The 23,240-nt window shown below is 35.9% G+C and overlaps 2 protein-coding genes across 5 annotated transcripts in view; one reads left to right on the plus strand and one right to left on the minus strand.

Moving 5' to 3' along the window:
* Nucleotides 1-9,138, minus strand: part of gripap1 (GRIP1 associated protein 1) — a 79,525-nt gene extending 70,387 nt beyond the window's left edge. For all 3 annotated transcript variants that reach the window (XM_059332386.1, XM_059332385.1, XM_059332384.1), the window contains exons 1-2: nt 8,999-9,138; nt 593-659 (exon numbers count right to left, since the gene is read on the minus strand). In XM_059332386.1, the coding sequence (XP_059188369.1) occupies nt 593-659; nt 8,999-9,046 (115 nt within the window). In that variant the 5' untranslated portion in view covers nt 9,047-9,138. The remainder of the gene's footprint in view (nt 1-592; nt 660-8,998) is intronic.
* Nucleotides 9,139-10,736: 1,598 nt separating this feature from the next.
* ptpn18 (protein tyrosine phosphatase non-receptor type 18) overlaps nt 10,737-23,240 on the plus strand; it is a 40,045-nt gene continuing 27,541 nt past the window's right edge. For both annotated transcript variants that reach the window (XM_059332316.1, XM_059332317.1), the window contains exon 1: nt 10,737-10,930. In XM_059332316.1, the coding sequence (XP_059188299.1) occupies nt 10,868-10,930 (63 nt within the window). In that variant the 5' untranslated portion in view covers nt 10,737-10,867. The remainder of the gene's footprint in view (nt 10,931-23,240) is intronic.

A 23,240-nucleotide genomic window follows, 5' to 3' on the forward strand; every position in this document is an offset into this window, starting at 1 on the left:
TCCCAAATATTCTTGAATCTCGGCTTTAACTAATAAACAGTCTGGATTTTACCTGTTTAATCTCAGTGTTACTGTTTTAATATATTCCGATGAAATTATTATGGAGCAATAATTAATATCTTTATATCTCAATTCAAACGTTCATCAGTCATCAACACTGCTGCAGGAGTTTGTTAATGCAACTGCAGCCTCGGCCATTTACTGTATTTTACAATCACTCGGCTCAGTTTTTAAAACGAAGATTCAACATGAAAAACTAGAAGTGACTCGCTAAATACTCAGAATTTAAATTCTGAATATTTCAGCTCCTAACAGCACAAGTTACAGTGTGGGATACTTGATGAAAGTCAGTCTGCAAAACTGAAGCAAAGGGCCCGTAAAATACTGAAGGAAATGCTGGATCACAAACAGAATACCTGCTAACTAAGGTCAAAAGAGAAGAAAAACTCTTTGAGGTGAACTCCATCATTTGTTTGTGGTAAAGAGAAAAATGACCTGACATTAATGTGAAAAAGAAGAGCTCATAAACAAAAAAAACAGCAACACAAACATCAGTAAACAAAGAGAGAGACAGAGAGCAGAGGAGTCTTACCTGCTGAGTTCTTCCTGAGATCATCAGACAGCTGGTAGTTCTGAGTCCGCAGCTCCAACAGCTGAGCCTGCACACAAATAATATATATTATATATACATATATACATACAAATATATATATATACACATACAGTGGTAAGAAAAAGTATGGGAACCCTTTGAAATGACCTAGTTTTCTGCATTAATTTGTCATAAAATGTGATCTGATCTGCAACTTAGTCACAATGTGCTTAAGCTAATACCACACAAACAATGATATTATTTCATGTCTTTATTGAACACACCCATTAAACATAGCAGCTCACTAGAGGGAAAGGTACCTAATGGAAATGTGCCTTTGGATAGAGAGTAGATATGGTGTGCATTGCAGAAGAACATTGGGAAAGGTTATGATTTTCCCAAGCATTAGTCAAACCCAGATATTAACTGGAGTTAAAATCTATGTTTTGTCCATTTTTTAAATTATTTTCATGTCCTTTCGTGTCTTTGTAAGTCATTTTGTGTCTTTTTTGGTCATTTGTGTCTTTTTTGGTCATTTTGTGTCTGCTGTTGTGTCTTTTTTAATTATTTTGTGTCTTTGGTCATTTTGTCTCTGCTGTTGTGTCTTTTTTAGTTATTTTGTGTCTTTTTTGTCATTTTGTGTCTTCTGTTTTTGTTTGTTTTTTGGTCATTCTGTCTTCTCATTTTGTGTCTTTTTTTGGTCATTTTGTGTCTTTTTTTCTGCATTTTGTGTCTTTTTTTTAGGTCATTTTGTGTCTTTTTTAGTAATTTTGTGTCATTTTGTGTCTTCTTTTAGTCATTTTGTGTCCTTTTTAGTCCTTTAGTCCAACATAAAATGTGATTTTGAATCTTTTTTTTACTTTCAAAACACTATCATGCTCAATTAAAAAATGTAAATGTGTCAAATGTGAACAAAGGTGTCAAATCTAACATATAAGAGGGTTCCATCCAGTTCTATCATTTTATACTAAATATATTTGAGCTTGTCTCCAGTTTTACTTGGTATATCATCATCAAACTGAAACTGGCCTCATGGAGTTTACAGCCAGAACTTTAGAGGTAAATTTACAGTAGGGCTCCACGCTGCTTTGTTCTCTAGTCTGAATGAAGTCTGGATTTGATGCTTTTGGAGACTCCAGAGGGTTAAGGAACTCAGTTCAGTGTTTCCCTACCATTACATTAGGAACTAAATAGCCTGATGTTATTTATCTTATTTACACGACGGCATGTCATTTCTGTGTTTACATCAGTGGTTGCCAAATGGTTTGCCATGAGACAAGTTCAGGTGTGCTGTGGAATTTTGTTACAACCATACACTATTAATGTAGTAAGGCCTCGTTCAGACTGCCAGCCAAAATCCGATTTTTAGCCCATCCAGATTGAAACTGGATGGCTCTTTAGAAGTCTGAACAGTCACAAATCACATGAAATCCGATTTTTGCAGACCGGATCAAAACCACCTTTGGGAGGTAGTTTCAGATCGCATTTGGACAGATGTGTCTCAGTCTGAACCTCCAAACACTCAGATCGGTTCTGACTGTCCGTGACGTCACTTTACGCGGCACGCGTAGCATCAGCAGCGCGGAGACGAGGTGTCCACCGGCAGCCGCGCCCGACTCATGCGGCCCGACGGGGGCGTCCATCCGCCCGGTTTCTCCCCTGGTGCGTCTGAGATGTTCTGCACCTCTACTGGACAGTGATAAGGCCAATATACTGAGGTGACCTGCCTCCACGTTTGTTGTTGTTGTTCTTGGCGCCGTCGCAATTATATGACGTCAGACGCTCTGACACTGTTACTATAGCAACCTGTCAGATCAGTCAATAATGTGGCCCAGTCTGAACAGAGCCATATTCGATTTGGACACTTGCTAAAAATAGTGTGGACAGTCAGCCCTAAAAATCGGATTTGAGTAGGAATCTGATTTGAATCAGATTCGCCTGCAGTCTGAACGCGGCCTTAGACTCACAGCAGTATTGCCAAAATGAGTGCCTGCTACTGGCAGCACGAGATCATCGTGTCCTCATACCTAAATGTAGTAATTGCTTTTTTAAACATGTGGTTTATGTAGTCAAGGGGTGGCAGGTTGTTTAGCTTCAGGCACAAAGAGAGTGAGATGGAGGCGATGTGGCTCAGCTGGTTAAAGCAGCTTACCTGTAAACAGACTCTGACCACAGTCCACATCACTTGCACCTGCTGAAACAACCCATAATGACCCATATGATCCTTATCGCAGTTCACAGGGCATCTAAAAATAATGCACGTCATTATACGTTATCAGGTTTGCGGTTGTAGAAAAAAAAGGCTGCAGTTTCATTGAATTTAGGCTACAAAACCACTGATTAGGGCTGGGCGATATATCGATATAAAAGATATATCAATATATTTTTAAATGTGATACGGAATTAGACCATATCGCATTTATCAATATAGTTCTTTTTTTTTTCTTTCTTTATATATAAATGCTGCCCTTACTAGGGTTTGTCATATTTCGTTTTTTATAATAATAATAATGATAATACATTGAATTTATGAGCGCTTTTCTAACACTCAAGGACACTGTACAATAGTTTAAACAAGACAAAACGAAATGAAAACAAGACACAAGAAATAAAACAAAACAAAGAAAGATCGGTGCGGTTTCAGAAAATAATAAAACAAAGAAAAAAAGAAGTGCAGAGTGCTTTTTTAATGTTTGTTATTCTTTTTTTATATAAATATACTTATTTCAGAAAAAGATTGGCCTATTTTATTTCATAGGCTATTTTTATTTAAGTATTTTTTTTATTTAAATGTGCACTTTATGAAAAAAAAAAAGGTACTCCTGTCGTTATACAGTATTTATGTTCACTTAAATAAACGGTTTCAATAAAACTGCTTGTGACATGTCATATTTGACTTTGACTGAACATTTGCTCTCACTTTGCGATTAAAATATCAGGATATATATCGCATATCGATATTCAGCCTAAATATATCAGGATATGACTTTTGGTCCATATCGCCCAGCCCTAATACTGATCTAGGTTTAGGTCAAAGTATTTTCTAGAAAGGCGTTATAAAAGACAGTTTAAACAGTAAATAAATGTACGCAAGTGCTAGGAGTGAAGTAGTTATGAGGACTCTGTGAATACTGGAAGAGACAGAAGCCCCTTTCATAGTGCGGTCCGCAAACGTCCCGCTATATTGCCAAAAAGATCAGTGCCAGCTTTTCACCTTAGATCGTTAGTAATTCTGCAAAGGTGTGATATTCTGCCCTTTCATAGTGCAGTCTGGCGCCGCGGAACGAGGTGGGAGGAGACGATAGAGAGTGGCAGCAGTGCTGCACAGTAGCACAATGCTAATAGGCTACACAGTGACACAGTGACAGTAACTTTCATATGACTAGGGATGGGTACCTTTCACATTTGAACCGATACGGTACCGATACCCGGTACCTGGGAATCGGTGCCAGTACTCAACGGTACCAATTTTCGGTACTTTTGCGTTTGTTTATGTGGTAATAAATGTTAATTTGTTTAATAATAAAATCTAATTTTTTCAATTCAACATATTTATTTCTCAAAATATAAACTTTAAAAAATATATCAAAACAATATAAAATCCAGGATGAGCAGTGCTTTATTGTTGAGTGAACGTGCATTTTGTAACATGAAGGTTGCAGTGTTATCAAAGAATGCAGAGGAGCGCTCTCAGGTTGCAAGTGCACGGAGGAGAAAGAAAAAAAAAAAAGGTTGCAAGTGCACGTGTGATTTGTTGTGATGACGTCGTAGCTGTGGGCGGAGCACCGGTCAGACAGGAGTTCGAGGGATATAATTTCAGCAAGGCAGTTTGGAGTAAAGTGGCAGGTAATATTCCTGAGTTGAAGATCGGAGTTTTAGTGGAGGACCAGAGATGCAGCAGCTAGCTGCTAGCTGCTAATGACTGGTCTACAGAAGAATGGAGAGAGCAAACGGAGTAAGGAAGGTCCAATCTGGAGGCAGACGAAGGCCAAGCCCGGGTAGAGACACTGGAGAGATAGCAGCTGGCAGCTAGCAGGCCTAGAGCCGGGCTGTTCGTCTCTGCACCGGGTTGGAAGAGGGCAGCAGCTAGTGGCCGCGGTGAGCAGACAGGACCAGACGAGGAGGTAAATAAAAAAATAAAAAATAGTGCGATCGTCAGCACGCTTGTTAATCAAAGACGTTAAATGAAAACAGGTTGAAATCAATGATCATGTGTGTCCTCGGGGGCGATTTTACGTCAAACTGGCAGATCAGTCACACAAGCAGAGGTGCACACGAACATGCATGCAATTATCTACAGTAAGATGGATATAGTCAGATTGCAAGAGAAATACCATAAGAATTCCAAGCATTTACCAGCACCTTATCAAAAATCCAAGCACATTTCAAACCTTGAAAGTACAACATATAGGAACCCTGTATAGGCATCGCCCATTGATGCAAGCCATCATCAACTGTCAGTTCAATCAACCACCGTCCCAAGCCTAGAAAGCTGTGTGACATTTTATGTGAACAGATTGGGTTTCACTAAATGTCAGAGACAAAGATGAAAACACACCGATGAGAAACAAACTGTGGTGCAGTGAGCAGGGTTCAATGTTTAAGCCTGACTGCACACGAGGGTCAGAAATCTATTCTCCTGAAGTCAGTTTTAATTGCTCTTATACAAAATAACAAAACTTAAGTCGACTGTCAGGTTTCATTTTTATTAAAGTAAATAAATAAACCAGAAAGAGAGAAAACGACTTACACACATTGTCTGTGACGCTTTGCTCTTACAACTTTCATCAGTTACAACGGAACTAAATCACAACAAGCACTCAGTGAGTCTGTGATGTTTTTCAGAACCTTGACCAACACCTCGCTCTCAAACTTGTGGCAAATTGCACAATAATTGCAGTTTCGCCCACATCCTAATGCCACCCAACTGAACTCTGGTTTCCACTTGTGCTTCAGCTCATAAACTGCATTCCAATACCCGTAACATACTATTTAGCATGCCAGAAAAAGATTCAGCAGCTCCTAATACATATGTCCTTCTGCATATGGTCACATTTTACAGTCTGCAGCCAGATGCTCTCCTGGCTGTTTGGTCCCACAATCCTCTGCACTACATATGTGACACAGGGGGTCAAAGTACTATTATTACAATTATATACCGTCTAGTCACTATAGCATTGTTGCAATCATATCATCAGTATAATCTTGCCAACCAACCGACCAACTGATCTGCTTTTTTTTCTTCTTAAGTGTCCTTGTTCTATTCTGTTTTTTTTTTCTATTGTTGTTTTTATTTGTGCTACCTCAGTATCTTATTCTATTGTATTTTATTGTACTTTAATACCGGACTGCTGTGACAACCGAATTTCCCTTCGGGGATGAATAAAGTAATCTATCTATCTATCTATCTATCTATCTATCTATCTATCTATCTAAGTCTAATTGTATGCATACTGTGTGAAATGGCTCCTCTTCTCCTGCCATCACCAGCTCATAAAAAAAATGTTGTGTTTAACTTTTTTTTTTTCACTTGTCAGATCAGGAAAGTGAGTTGCTGCATTTACTCACCTGACATGATTGACATGACATTTGACTTGAAATCTTTGCAGTGGATTTGTGTTATTCTGAGTTACTGTGCTCTTGTTAATGTGCACTCAGAGCTGATTGGACTTGCTTACAAAGCATGGAGCTTCTTAATCTCTTCATTAAATGATTGTGTGACTGTCAGACACCATGCAGGACTCAGGAACACATCTCATCCACTGAGCGTAAAATACCAGAATGGCATCAGTCATTTATGATTTACACCGGTGTCTTTTCCTGCTGTCACATGTCAACATGTCTGCTGTGTACTGCATGTGTTAATAGCTTCCAACACAGCAATCTGAGTGTTTAATCACTTCTAATACTCATAAGGTCATTGTTTCACTTTCAAATTACTGTTCTATACACCCCCGGGGGAAAAAACAAACAAATCGGGTTATGCTGAGTTTCTGATTCTGTTCTTCACTTAAGTGCGAATGAACAAAGTAGAAAAGGAGTTGTGTTGGCTGGAGTTCAAATGAAACCAGCTCTGTGGTTTGTACCACATTAATGTCATATCAGAGTTTATCATACTGCCACCACCTGTGTTTCTGACGTTCAAATATCGCTCACGCCAACTTTCAAATCATAATAACAACTGGGAAACTTTCTGAAAGCTCTGAATGAAACCAGTTTAGCTGTAATTAATATGGTAGTGACTGGAAACTTAGCAAACATGGACACCTCACAAAAAAATTCATTTAGATGGTTATAGTGTACACACACACACACACACACACACACACACACACACACACACAGAGAAAGTAGCCAGAGACATGGACTGGTGCCAGTAATTGGATAAAAAGAATAATGTAAGAATAATGGCTGGGAGTGCCTGCCCTATTTAAGATAAGATAAAATGTTACTTATCCGAGGGAAACTTTACTGCAGCGGCTGCAGTTCAAAGTACAGAACAGTGTAAATATGAAAATAGAAGCAAAACATAAACAGTTAAGATGATCAAAAACGTTTAAAAAACAAATATACAGAATGGCAGCATTGTAAACAGATATTGTTTAAAAAAAAACAAAATCACCACCCTAAAAGTGACACAGGTACCAGAGTGCCTCATTTGACATCTTTATTTTCTACTTCATTCGATACCCTTCATGTGAATAGAAGCATTCATTCTACACCACTTCCCCATATCCAAATTATTTTTATACAAATACATCACAAACTGACCTGCCAACTCTGTCACACACACGCCTCAACCTCACCACTCCAGGCACTGTACAGGCTGTAGCTGCTGGAGCTTCACATGTCGCAAACTAGGGCTGCCTGCCTCCTATTTTAGTCATCTGTTATTATTTTTCATGCTGAAGCACTTATTTCCAAGAAACTTCTGAGCACATCTCTGGTAAGCACAACACTTAAAGTGCTGTTGTAAACATCCTCTCCTGTCCTCTCCTCTCTGCTCTGTGTAAACACCCTCAGAATTTAAGGTTTTTCAGGATCCGGTTAGTGCAAACGCCTTACTTTTGGAGATTTTTTTACATGACACACAGAATAAAGTGATTCTGACCGAAATATCACAATTTTAACCTTTGTTTTGGTTACTTTTTCTAAGAGAAAGTTTCGTAACCTATGATCTGCTCAAAGATTGTCGGATGATAATGCTTGTTTTTTACACTTACAAAACGCTTCTTTTTATAATAAACAAGGAGTTCAGAGGGTTAAGAGCTATGAACTGTTGAATGGTAAGTGTATTAAAAGTAACTGGTAACAATAAGGTGCACATTTAAAACAAAAACATGCTAAATTTGAATTCAACAGACTTCTCTTTGCAGTCTGCTGGGGAGGCAGCATCACACACAGAGATGAAGGCGGTTGGACAGACTGGTCTAAAGAGCTGGTTCTGTGGTTGGAGCCAGGTTGGACACACTGGAGGAGGTGGTGGAGAGATGACCTGTCAACGTGTTTCAGGCCATCCTGAAATACCAGATCATCAGCTACACAAAACCTTTATGGACCAAAAAAACAGCAGTGGACGGCTCCTCTCTCTCTGTTGCAGGACGGAGAGATTCAAAAGATCCTTCTCTCCTGCAGCCATCAGGCTGTCTCATTCTAACAGAGATTCTACCAGACTAGCTGAATTTCCCCTCGGGGATGAATGTAGTAATTTTGATTTTTGATTTGATTGATTTTCCTCTGGAGCACCTACAGAGGAACAAACCTGCAGAGCTAGTTTAAGCTGGGTGGACCTTATAAAACCCTCTGTATGTAAACACAGCATCACAGTCTGCAGTTAGCATGCTAACAGGTGTCAGTCTGACTCTGATTCATGTTTACACTCTGAGTATTGTTTAATATATGTACTACATACAATTGCATTAAACACTGAGCTGTCCAGACAGACAACAGCTCCAGTGTATGATGGCTTGCCTCAGACCCCGTGACTCTGTCCCGTGGATGCTAACATGTTAGCTAACACATAAAAATAAGGGTTAGCTTCAGGAAAGCTAATTTTCCTTCCAGAGGAGGAGGCTAAGCTAAGCTAAGCTAAGTTGGTTGCCTAGCCAGGCGACGTTGAGCCATCATACTGAAGTGAACTGTTCATTAAAGATGCCTTCATCCGTTTATGATCAATCAGATCTATACCTCAGCTCAGGCCGACCTGACAGTATTAAATTATTAATGTCTGTCCAACACAAGCCGGACCCGTTAACTGCTAGCGGCTAACAGTTAGCATCAGTGGGCTAACGTCCCTGACAGCGATGCCGTCACCTGCCTGCAGGTGTTTCATCCACACATCTGACAGCTACCTGCGCGCGAGCCCACCGACCCGAAACACACACCTGTGATGTTTTTTAATCTCACCTGCATGCGGTGGAACTCCTCCTCTGATAGAGCCTGGGACATGGCCATGTTTACCTGAGCTGCCAGCTAGCAGGCTAAGCTAGCGGAGGAGACGGAGGAGAGCAGCACAGAGGCGGACACGAACAGACTCAGGACGTGTCACTCTGACGGTGTTACCGGGACCAAAAACCAACCACAGGGTTTGACATACAGAGATCTCACTTTGATCTTTACTGTACGAAAAACAAATTACAGTGTATGTGTTTGACTGACAGAGGTCTAACTCTGACCCGATTTATCAGAACCAAAAACAAACTACAAGGTTTTACCCTAGAAGACTGTAAATATAAGGGTTTGACTAATTGTATTTTTATTAATTTTAATGTTTTATACAGTCTATGGGTTTGATAGGAAGATGCCTCACTCTTACAATGTTTATATTATTATTATTATTATTATTATTATTATTATTATTATTATTATTATTATTATTATTCACTGTCATTATTATTCACTGTCATTATTATTATCAGTCACTGCCTCTGTTTACTGCAACCAAAAACAAAGTACAGGGATTTCATCTGCTACAAAAGGGGTAACACTGGATGTCAACATGCCATAATAAAAAAATAAACAAATAAATGAATTGATAAATAAATTAGGCTATTAAATGTACCAACCCTAATATTTAAAATAAATGTAGTCCGTTCATCTTTCCCATTTAATTTCCATTGTATATGTTAATTTATCTTTATTTTTTTCAGTTTTCATTATTTTTTTCATTTCAAATGTATTTATTCATTTTTAAATGCATTCATTTATTTATGTATTTATTATATATTTATTTATTATTTTCACCAAACTTATTTTTTAAATTATTTTCTTCATGCATTGCTTGACATATTTGTCTCTTTTTGTTTTTGTTTTCTAAAATAATTAATTTAGATATATTAACATTTTTAAACATTACATATATTGAAATTCCTGTTTTAATTTGCTTCTTTTTATGTACCTTTGTATTAATTCTCCTATTTATTTATTTACTTTACTTTTAATTTTACCTGTTATTTATTATTTCTAAATCACGAGGTAGCCCTAATGTAAACCTTCAAACTTTATGGTAGCCCCTAATTCTATTTAACATTAAAACAAGTTTAGAACTACAAATTGTGATCTCTTCGTGTCTTGTACTGAAGCTGCACTGTTGTTTATTTATGTTTGATTTGTCATACTTTATTTTATATTATATAGTATTGTATATAGTATATAGTTTTACCCTTACCTGAAATCCTTTACTTGCGTGTTAATACATTTTCTTATATAAAGCAATCTGTTGTTGAAAGGTGCTGCACAAATACACTTGCCTTAAATCTTTAACATGTGAAGAGGAAATATGAGTTGTAAAATTCCAGTTTAAAACTTCCTGCCTGTCTTGTCTCTATCTCTAGACAAAAACAGGTGGAACAGGTTGTCAGATTCAGATTTCACAATAAAAGTTGTGACCTGAAGTCGTCGCACTTTTTGTCTCAAGGAAGGAAATTTCTCTCAGTGAAGTAAATGTACTTTCTGTTATTTCATTCAAAGTTTCCTCACACTTCCTCCTTGTTCTCTCGTACTCATACACACACCCACAAAGAGAGGGAGGTGCTCAGTGATGTCGTGTTAAATGATTAACTAACAGGCTTTAAATATGGAGAGAGAACAGAGAGAGATAGACGTAAAGAGAGAAGTACAAGAGTCAGAGCCAGAGAGACAGAGGTTTCCACTGGCCAGCCTGCAGCCACAGCTCTGACACACACACACACACACACACACACACACACACACACACAGAGTCAGTCAGTCAGTCGGAGGACGGCAGCTCAGGTGTTGGATGTTATCTGATGCGACATGGAGCTGCTGCTGTCCACTCTGAGGACTGTGGATCCTGGGACTGTGGATCAGGAGTATAGTGTGAGTATCTATTTTCATACCTGTGTGTGTGTGTGTGTGTGTGTGTGTGTGTGTGTGTGTGTGTGTGTGTGTTTAACAGCTTAACACAGTGAGTGAGGGCATGTTTGCACCTTCACATTTTTTAATTCAGGTTTTTAGATTGAGTTTAAATGACAGCAAAGGCAGTTTTTCCATTACAGGGTCGCAACATTTTCATATTTGACGGACAAGTATTGATTTAAAAAAAAAAATTGCAATACAAAGTACTTTCTGAAAGTCACTTGACAGTTTGAGCAGCTAAAAATGAAGTGAAAAAAGCTCTAGTCACCCTGGTGCCGGGCTGAGGGTTGAGGTTAACACTGGGGGTGAAGTGTGTTCCTGTAAGTCACTGACACACTTTACATTTACACGCATTTACATTGTGTTTCTATGATACTCTTATTAACTTCTGCTGTACACACACACGCACACGCACACATCATGCATAGTGATAAGTGCCTTGCATTCCTGGAAAAAGCTGCTGTTTAATTGCGTGTGTGTTTTGGTATGTCTGACCTCTCTATTCAAATGAGTGGCAGCCAATAAACTGAATGAGCTGTGTTACAACAGGCTGCTTTGTGTAAAATATGCAAACACAGTGTCTGTGAGATCTTATTTAGAGGTTAGAGCCAGTTTAACTCAGACTTTAATACCTCAAACTGAATAAAAATCAGCATATTGTTGAGCATTCAGCTCAGTGCTGCAATAAATGACCCTGCCGTTATGCTGGACGTGTACCTGCGTACACCTGACAATAATATTTTACCAAATGAACAGTCCACTTAATGGTTTTAGAATTATAAAGTATTAGAATACATTCACTAATATTTCATTAAATGTACCAAAAAAATATATAAGAAATGAGTGTAGGCATAAATTAATTGATAACTTATGAGATAAGTTGAGACTTCTTTTTGAATTTGATTCTTTTTTATTTAACCATTTGCTTTCCTATTTAATTTTGCCTTTTATTTATTTATTTATTTATTTGTTTGTTTGCTTGTTTATTTGTTTATTTATTTATTAATTCATTCATTTATTTATTTGTTCATTTATTTATTTATTGAAATACAAATTTAAAATGTTTTTTTTATTTAAAATGTTTTTTTTCTGTATTGTTTTCTTTATTTCTTTATACATGTATCTATTTATGACACATTTTATCAATTAATTAATGCCTACATTTATTTTTAATATTATTTTTGGTGCAATTAATGATATATTAATGAATTTCTTCATAGTGAGTCTTGTACTTATTTTTTTATTTTAATTTTGACAGCATCCATCCTCATGTATTTATCTATTTCTTTAGTACTATTCATTTCCGCTCTATGCATTATATATATATACATTATGTTATTATTATACATATATATATATATATATATATATATATATACATATATATACTTTTCTGTTAATGAATTGTCTAATGTCTTCTTCTGTGCGAAAAGGATTGAATAAAAATAAAACATGCAAGATTTCAATACAGTTTAAGTCACCAAAAACTGTGCTTTGCTATTTTTTACAGGGAATAGTAAAAATGAACATCATATGAAATAATCTTTCTTCAAAAGAGTTGCAGAGAAGTTTCAATAGTTTTTTTTAGGGTAGTTTCCTGTACGACCATGCACGTGGCCATGACAATATATGTCAATATATATAAGTCAAGGGTATATATATGGCATGTGGCCTGAGAGTTGAGACAAGCCCACAGAGAACTCTAATGCTAATTTTAAAAAAGCTCAGCGTTGCTCTGAAAATACTGTAGGGTCATTCAGTGGACACACTTTACAATTTGAATGACGATAGCAACCTGCAACAGGAACAAAAATTTGATATTGGGGAAGTCAGGAAGGACATATGTAACGCAAATTATATTTAATCTTATTTGCCTCATTTTAATCTGGCCAGTCTGCTTTTGATGTTTTTCATCTTTTTTAAATTAAGATTTACAAAACAAAATGTGTGCCATATTTAAGGTTACTTAGTCTCCCCCCTACTGCCTGTATACAAACCTTTCACAGCCATTGAATTAAAATGTTGAATTATACAAATATTGATTTTTACTTGAATATATAATCTGGCTCAAAAACAGACCCCAAACTCCTGACTTCCACATTGAAACACTAAGATTCTGTGCAGAAACAAATCTTGATTCTCTTCTTCAGAAGTTCATTTAACAATTTGTCTTTAATTACGGGACATCTTAATGAATTAGAATCTTTTAGAAAAGTTTATTTATGTCAGTAATTCCATTTAAAAAGTGGAAATATCACATTATATAGATCCATTACACACAGATTGAAACATTTCATGTCTTAATTTATTTAATTTCTTTTAATTATAATGATTATGGCTTACATTTACCAAAGACCTAAAATTCAGTGTCTCAAAAAATTTGAATATTGCAAAAGACCAATTTTAAAAAGTATGTTTAATATGGAAATGTTGGCCTCTGAAAAGTATGTCCATCTAATGATACTTGGTTGGAACTGTTTGACTTGAACTACTGGAAATTGACTTCCCCATCATATTCTAATGTATTGAGATGCACCTGTATACATGCACTTAATGATGGGGATACCTCGATATGAATCCTCTCCTTTTGCCTTAAGTTAAAAAAAAAAAGAGAAAAAGTGATCAAGATCTCAATGACATTATTTGTTTTAATAAGACCTAAAAAATAAAACTGAGGTGAAGCACTGAACTCCTCAGAGATCAGAAGATTGAATACTAATGTATTAATGCAGCTTCACACCACGTGTTCATCACCATGAATTGAACACGCTTCACACATAAACCAACCGGCCTCGGGTCTGAAAACAAACGCTGAGAAACTTTCGATCTCATCAGTCTGCAGTAAAGAATATATATATTCGTCTGTAGTCTGTACATCTTCCGCCGCAGGCTGAAGACCTTCCTCTTCCAACAATACCTCGGTTAAGCCATGGTCACCTAACACATATACATATTTAAAATAAATAAATAAATTGCTCTTCTTCTTCTTCTTTTCTATTCTTTTCTTCTTTAACATATAGCACTCCTGTAGCGATGACAGTTAGCTCTTAAAGTTATGTACTTACTTGATTCCTGTGGTCTATGTCTAGTACCATCAGGTTGAATGCACTTATTGTAAGTCGCTTTGGACAAAAGCGTCTGCTAAATGACATGTAATGTAATGTAACATATATATAAAACATGATGTATAAAAATATAGGGAAGAGAAAAAAATATATAACATAAATATAAGCAGGAAAAGGCAAACAACAGTAATAGCAGCTTAAGTAAAATGTCAGAGAGGGTCAGAAAGATGAGAAGGAGAATTCACAAGGACTTAAAAAAACTGTGGAGCTCAATCTGTCTGCACTTGTACAAGGCTACGTAACAGCAGGACTACTAAAAGTTCATTTGAGATACTTCTCCCTCTGATCTCACCATGTTGTGTCATGCAGACTCTATAAACATTTGCCTGTACACTGTAATAAATTATTCTGTAGTCATTTTATTTGACTTGATATATTTGATAAAATGTATTAAATATAAATGCATCCTTGATTTTGAGGCAGTTGTTTAAGTAACTTTAATATAAAAATGTTTGAGATAGAATCTACTTATTTTGATCACATGAAATATAATCTTTATGTGTATGTAATTCTAAATCAGACACAATAGAATTAGTCCGTTTTTAATTGACAGGCACTTCTTGTTAAGTTGTTATTAACTCAACTTGTAATGTAGTTAGATTTAATTAATAATATTGCATGCAATCCGTTGCCTCAACTTAATTGAGTAGCTATTGTTTATCTTTTTTTTTTTTTACAGTGTACATTACCAAGGTTGGATTTGAAATAAAGAAAGAGGAATATAGACACCAGTGACAAAAGTGAAACCAAACCGCTGTCACATCATGCTTGCCCTCCTGTCCATGAATCCTAAATACTGGATTAAAGTAATTGCTAAATTTATTACATTACATTACATTTACTCATTTAGCAGACGGTTTTATCCAAAGCGACTTACAGGAAAGGGAAACAATGGAGATAGTGTGGTAAGAGTGCAGTAATTAGTGCTAGTGAGGATTCTTTAAGGAGTTGTGGTGTGATGCTAGGAGAGAAGATGCTCTCTGGAGAGCTAAAGGTCTTCAGGCGTTTTTAAAAGGTAGAGAGGGACGCCCCTGCTCTGGTAGGAACTGGTAGTGTGTTCCACCAACTGGGAATAAGAAATGCAAAGAGTCTGGATTGTCTTGAATGAACAGGTGGTAGAGCCAGGCGCCGTTCATTGAAAGAGTGCAACCTCGTGAGGTAGCGTATGTCTGAATCAGGGCGTTCAGGTAGCTGGGTGCAGTGCCAGAGACAACTTTGTAGATAGTGAAGTGGCTAATCCCTTTTGTCCTTTTAGCAGCTCAGGTTAGGTTGCAGAGGTGCCGACACACATTATAATAAGCACGCACAGAGACGTTCATCCACTTCTTGTATTTATTGAACAGAACTCCGTTGACTTTCCTTTTTTTCAACACAAAATAAAACGTTTTCACTTAATGCGATGCAAAACATTTGGTTTCTAAATGTGTTTTCTAATGCGTGAGTGCGGTCGGAAAACTGTTTCCACTCCGCCTCCTAACCCTCCAAAAGTTCATTCACAAAAATTAAATATCCACCTGGCCGTGGGAGGAGCATTACTACGTCACCATCCAAATACAAATAAAATAAGTGTCTTTAAGTTCCTTTAGACATTTTAAACTAGGTTGGCTCCCTATTTTGTTCCTTTCCTCAGAAATAATTTCTTTTACAAATAAAAAATTACATAATTAACTTAAAACAAGTTTACATATTTTCAAATTATATTTAAGTGTTCAATATGGCTCCAACAAAGAGAAATTTGAATTTGATGCCGGCTGCAACAGGTAGCCAGTGGAGCTGGATGAGCAGCGGTGTGACATGTGACCTTTTTGGCTGGTTGGAGACCACACAGCAACATCAGAGTGTATTCAACTAACATCGTGTTAAATTTAACACTTTTTCTGAGTTTATATAGTTCTCACGGATTCTGAGTTAAAATTACACTTTGAAAAGTGTTAATATTTTAACTCTTTAAAAGTGTTAAATATTTGACACCCTTGAACAACACGTTTTATGACACCACATAAGTGCACTTTTAACTCAAAATCGTGTTATTCCTTTTCACCGTGACTGTTAATTTTCAACATACATCATGTTATTTTATGACACATTAAAGTGTATTTTCAACACTGAAATCGTGTCATTCCCTTTCACTGTTTAACAACGCTGGCAGAGCCTTTTGATCACTATAAGTGTTAAAAGAACTCCAAAATCAACACTCACCAACTCAAAATTATTAACACTGAAAAAACAACACTACAGATTTTGCTGTGCAGGCGCACCGCTGCATTCTGCACAGTAAAATCTGTAGTGTAGTTTTTTGTCTTGTAGTGATCAAAAAGCTCTGCCAGCGTTGTCAATCAAGCAAGTTACATGTTAACATCTGACGCCTGAGTTAGATTCACTTCAGCTGGAGTTGATTTTCAGATTTTGTGACTTGTATGTTCGGCTAAAGACAGAATGCACTTTTAATGTATCGTAAAACAAAAAAATGAATGTTAATTATCACATTAGTGAAAGGAAATAACACAATTTGGAGTTAAAAGTGCACTTATGTGGTGTCATAAAACAACACCTAGGGTGTCAAATGTTTAACGCTTTGTTTAGGGCTTTGCAGTAATCAAGTTTTGAGATGATGACAGCTTGTGTCAAGAGTTGAGTGGCATGTTGAGTTAGGTAAGGTCTGATTTTTCTGATGTTGTATCTGGAGAATTACATAAAATGACAAAGATAACAAATAGTGGAAAGTGCAGCGAGAGGCAGAAAACCCAGATGAGCCTAAAAAATCTCATAGTTATAAGAAAGTAATAACATCAACAAGTTATCATGGCAATAACAAAAATAATATAAAAACAAAAATTAACATGATATAAAAGTGTATTTGTGTGTGAATTAGAATTTTAAAACAGCAGTTAAATGGGCCTTTAGACATCTTTTGAAACATTTTATAGAGATGGAGTTCTTTGCCGGATGGGAAAAGGTATTCCATAATTTAGTCCCTAAATTGATCAATAAATTGACCTCTGCATGTCAGAAATCTTGGAGGATGAAGATCTAAAGATTGATGCGTTGGAGTGAAGAGTGAAGTCTTAAAGTTAAAGTGCTTTGGAAAGATTTCATGATCTCAATATACCTTAAAAAAATACACAGTTATCATGTTAATTGACTGAATGGTGCACTCCTTTAAATGTTGCTATCGCAATTCCTTGGGGGACGGCATCAGAACCTTTTTCTTTTGCAAGGAGGCCCCAACATATCCTTTGTTAATTCTCTGAAATATTCGGCCATTAAAAAATCTGTTAAAAATCTTCACCATGCCATGTTGGTATCAGTTTTTACAGCGTTACCTCACCTATATGTCCTGATAGTTAATTTTTAACTTTGACTTACTTGATCAAAATGTTGAACCCAAAAGAAACAAAGGAAAAACATAAAATCTGATCCTGAAAATGATATTTCAAAACACAGAATTTTAAATATTGCAAATATGAACACAGGTTGCAAATATAACATATAACAGGTAAAATGAGGATAATATCTAGTTCAATAGTTTATACTAAATATATTTGACAATATCTCCGGTTTTACTTGGCCGAATATCATCAAAGAAAAATCTGGTATGGAATTTCACGCCAGAACTTTAGAGGGAAGCTGATGGCAAGACTCAATGTTGCTTCATTTATATGTCTTCACGTCATGAAGAAGTACACTGTAAAGAAAGATGAACAATAGCTACTCAATAAAATTGAGGCAACAGATTGCACGCAACATTATCAATTAAATCTAACTAAGTTACAAGTCGAGTTAATAACAACTTAACAGGAAGTGCCTGTCAATTAAAAACGAACTAAATCTATTGTGTTGGATTTATTCAAAATTCTCTTGATTTTAGAATTACATACACATAAAGATTATATTTAATGTGATCAAATTAAGTAGATTCTATCTCAAACATTTTTATATTAAAGTTACTTAAACAACTACCTCAAAATCAAGGACGCATTTATATTTAATACATTTTATCAAATATATTAAGTAAAATGAAATGACTACAGAATAATTTATTACAGTGTAATATGCAGGTTTTTTCATGGACTCTAAAGGGTTAAAGGAGATAATAAAGGAAGCATTCAAGCATCTTTCCTCAACATTTAAAGAATTAAACCAGCTCTGCACTGCCATACTTCTGGTCGTGTCACTCAGTCAGGAAAACAGACTATTCGACTTCAGCTTAACACTCTGCTGAGTATTTCTCACACCTTTACTTAAAATAAAAGTAAAAGGTCTGAGAACTTCTTCCATCACTGACAGTTTATTGTCTGCAGCCTTGCATTAATGTAAAGAAATGGAAAACAAAAACAAAACTGTGTGTTCAGAATAACACCTCGTACTTCTTTAAATATCTAAAGACTAAAAACAGAAGTGAAAATAGTGAGACAAAGCCTCATAAGCAGCGACCGCCGTGATCTCCTCTGTCCGCTGTGACATAACATGAACCTGTGAATATGATTCTGTGGTCACAGCAAGGAACAGCAGAAACAACCTGCAGCTTCATCACTCTCTCTGTTTGTGACGCAGTTCACCACAGACTCACACACACCAGACTCCAGAGGAAACTGTTTGAGTGAACGCAACATTACAGCTCAACAGTTTCTGTCCAGAAATGTACGAGTTCATTACCGACCCCATGTGGACGACTGGGAGCCTTTAACCCTTTATCGGGCAAAGAACTGTATTTGGTAGAACCTGGTCTCACAGGAATCCGTGAAATAGCCACGGATTCGGTTAACTCAAAATCCGTGGAATAGCCACGGAATCACTCAAATTTCCGTGAAACTGACACGGATTTCACTACAATGCAAGTTAATGACAGTCATATTCCATGGATATTTTTTCCTATTGGTTTGTTCCAAGTCACGTGACTTTTAAGGTCCGAACAAAAAACATGGCGGACAGTTCTCTCATTTTTAGTGAAAAAAATCAATATTTTGACTTCGTTTCTGCATAAAAATGGATTTTGATCACATTTCTAGCGAGAAATATATGTTTTATTTTCTAAATATTCACTCAGTGAATGTACATAATCACTTTGTATGTTGGAATAGCCACGGGATTTGACTGTCATTAACTTGCATTGTAGCGAAATCCGTGTCAGTTTCACGGAAATTTGAGTGATTCCGTGGCTATTCCACGGATTCCTGTGAGACCATGTTGCTTTGGTAACTTCAGCGGATATCCAAAATAAAAAATAATTTTTTTTTGAGAAAAAAGTTAGATTTTTAGTAGATAGATTTAAAGTGGCAAATCTGTGTGGGGAAAAAGTCACAGATTTGCAAGAAAAAAAGCTTTTTTCTCGCAGATTCACCACTTTAAATCTCATAAATCTGCGCATTTTTTCTCATAGATTTGCCACTTTAATCTCGTAAATTTATTTCTCAAAATATTATCCCCATCCCCGGATCCCTATGTTTTTTGTTTTTTTACACATTCTGGCAGTATGTAATATCCTCCAATATTCTTTAGGGTTGAAATTTGGAATTTGTAAGTATTTCAATGAGTGCCCTATTAAGGGTTAATTCCGACAGCGTCCTGCTGCAGAGTTCCAGGCTCTGGTGCTTTAGTCCAGTCCGCTTCACAATTGATTAGAAGCTTCTCCTCTTTGTCTATAAATCCCTAAATGGTCTGGTCTCATCCTTTATCACAGATATTTTAACCCCTAAATCAGGGATGGGCAACTGGAGGCCCGGGGGCCACATAACTTGAAGTGGCCCTCAGTACAACTACATGCATTTGAGCATGAAATCTTAAAGGTTCAGTGTAAAAATGCACAAAATTACTTCTTGCAATTAATGTTGGTCTGCTGTTCTTGCACTGAAAAAAAGAAATAAATCACAGTAAAGTCGTTATTTTTTTGCTTCAAAGCATTTGTATTCCTATGTATACTGTTATACATGCATTTGAGCATGAAATATGTTAAGTAACTGCACTGTAAACATATTTAAAATTGCAGTTTCATCATATCTGCTTAAGTGCACGGTCCTATATGTGGCCCTGGGGTAGTGTCCATGAAAAATTGTGGCCCCCTGCAGCATTTAAGTAGTTTAAGTAGTCACATTGTCCTCGTAACAACTTCAATTCCAGCATTTACACCATTTATATACTGTCTTTATAATACCTAACCAGGATATTTTTAAGTTTTTAAGTTTTTTAAGTTTTAAGTGGTTTTGTGCCATAAATTCAACCAAACTGCAGCCCTTTTTACAACAGCAAACCTTAGTTTATGTATAATGTGCAATATTTTTTAGAAACACTGTTCTGTATCAGTGAAACTCGTATATGGCTGGTTTTGCTGACCAACGACCTGTTCTGTCACTTAGGTTGGAGATCTTGTTGCTTCGATTGTGAAAAAGCACCTTGTCCTTTTCAGATCTGCCTCCTCTATTGTCTCTTTTAACCCTCTGGAGTCTCCAAAAGCACCAAATCATGACTTCTTCACCACATCCAGACTAGAAAACAAAGCAGCGTGGAGCCCTACTGTAAATTTACCTCTAAAGTTCTGGCTGAAAACTCCATGAGGCCAGTTTCAGTTTCATGATGATATACCAAGTAAAACTGGAGACAAGCTCAAATATATTTAGTATAAAATGATAGAACTGGATGGAACCCTCTTATATGTTATATCTGCAACCTTTGTTCACATTTACAACATTTCAAATTCTTTATTGAGCATGATAGTGTTTTGAAAGTTAAAACAAAGATTCAAAATCACATTTTATGTTGGACTAAAGGACTAAAAAAGACACAAAATGACCAAAAAAAAGACACAGAATGACTAAAAAAGACACAAAAAGACATAAAATGACTTAAAAAAAGACACAAAATTACTTTAAAAAAGTCACAAAATGACCAAAAAAAGACACAAAATGACTAAAAAAGACACAAAAAGACATAAAATGACTTAAAAAATTACAAAAAAAAAAATGGACAAAATAGCCCAAGACTCCATAGAGTTAAGTCAAGGCTCCAAACATAATTTAATTTTGCAGCGTTTGATTCCTCCTGATGTGAATGATTGAGTGACTGGTTGATTTAATCATTTCAGCTATAATGTTATCTGTACACAAGTACTGTACTTGATTATTTTCATTTTAATGTTTGTAACTTTACACCTATACTATATATTCCACTACATTCGAATGTGTAGAAAACCGCTATATAAATTAAATGTATTATTATTATTATCATTATTAAACAATGTACTTTTTACTCCACAACATTTAGCTGTCTAGGTGAAGCTTAGTTACTTTTCAGGTCAAGATTTAACATGAAAAACCGATCAGTTTAGAGTGATCGGACATTTTTATAAATTAAACCTCATAACAGCATATTTAGTAATGTAAATGAGCTATTTACAATACATATTTAGAATACACAGTCTTGTTTTCTTCAATGTTTGGACGAATATAATGTTAACAACAAAAATAGCTGATAAGGGTTTAATTTAAGAGCTGATATCTATTTTATGGTTTACTTGATAATGATTTGGTTATCATCATTAAAACCATGGAAAATGTCTAGATATCAGCTCTTAAATTAAACTCTCATCAGCTATTTTTGTTGTTAACATTATATTCGTCCAAACAAATGAACCTTTAGTTGTACCAGGCATTAAAATGAACAAGAAATTGAAGAAAATGAGTGACCTAATAATTTTTTCCATGACTGTATGTAACAATCTGACATATTACAATCTACATTTTGATGCTGATACTTTTGTACTTTTACTTCAGTAAGTTTTGAATGCAGGACTTTTACTTGCAGTGTAGTAATTTAACAGTGTGGTATTAGTACTTTTACTTAAGTAAGAGATCTGAATACTTCCTAAGTTATCTTATGTTATCAAACTACTAAAATAAGTAAGTCTACACCTTAATTTTGTGTTTACTAACTAACTTTGTGACACACAGTTGCACTTTATTGTATTGTATTGTATGTTTTGTTGAGGCCACGTAACTTAGAACCAATGAATGTATCTTGAGCATCATCTTTGGTGCAGAAAATTTTTCTCAGTGTCATTACATCGTTTTCATTTCCTGTTTCCTTTAAACTGCCCTGTTTCAGACAATATGACCTGAGCTTGAAAGTGAAATACCACAACAGCTACTTTTACTTTTACGTTTTCCACTCAATACACACAGGTGTATAAATCCCTGGTGTTTTTATCAGGACAGTTATAAATATGTTAGAAACACATGTCTAATTCATGTGTGTGTGTTTGTAAGGTGAGCTGTTGGTTAGTGCTTGGCGCTGAAGGTTAGTTAGTCAATAATCCTGCTTCCTCATTCTCTCAGGTCAGTTCATTATTAACCCAGCAGAGAAACTTCCTCGTTGTCGTTGTTCCTGAAATGACTCATCAAGAGACAGACACACCTGAGACGCTGCTCTGATCTCAGGGTTATATTTAACTGTTCTACTGCCACAAACACTCGCTACAGCACCACAACAGTGAAAATAGTGTCCTATAATGCACTACAGGCATGGAAAAAATTATTAGACCACCCTTGTTTTCTTCAATTTTTTGTTCATTTTAATTTAAGAGCTACGGCAATATTCAGAGAAAAAAGTGGCAAATTTACTAGATTAAAGTGGCAAATATAGAGCATGTCCTTAGACTTGTTTTAAAAGTTAAAAAAAAGATTCAAAATCACATTTTATGTTGGACTAAAGGACTAAAAAAGACGCAAAAGGACTAAAAAAGACGCAAAATGACAAAAAAAAAAAGACACAGAATGACTGAAAAAGACATAAAATGACTTAAAAAAAGACACAAAATTACTTTAAAAAAGTCACAAAATGACCAAAAAAAGACACAAAATTACAAAATTATTAGACCGCCCTTGTTTTCTTCAATCTTTTGTTCATTTTAATTTAAGAGCTACGGCAATATCCGAGAAAAAAAAAGTTGCAAATTCACTAGATTAAAGTGGCAAATATAGAGCATGTCCTTAGAACCCCCCCCCCCCCCCCCCCCCCCCTTTTTTTTTGTATGTATGTGTGTATACGTTTGTGTATGTGTATGTATATGTATGTATGTGTATGTATATGTGTAGCTTAGTGTATGCAGCACTGAGATAGAGTAGTCTTGTGCACTAGGTGTTTTCAGCTCTATC

Source organism: Centropristis striata, chromosome 5 (assembly GCF_030273125.1).
Source record: "Centropristis striata isolate RG_2023a ecotype Rhode Island chromosome 5, C.striata_1.0, whole genome shotgun sequence".
In the NCBI taxonomy this organism is placed as follows: Eukaryota; Metazoa; Chordata; class Actinopteri; order Perciformes; family Serranidae; genus Centropristis; species Centropristis striata.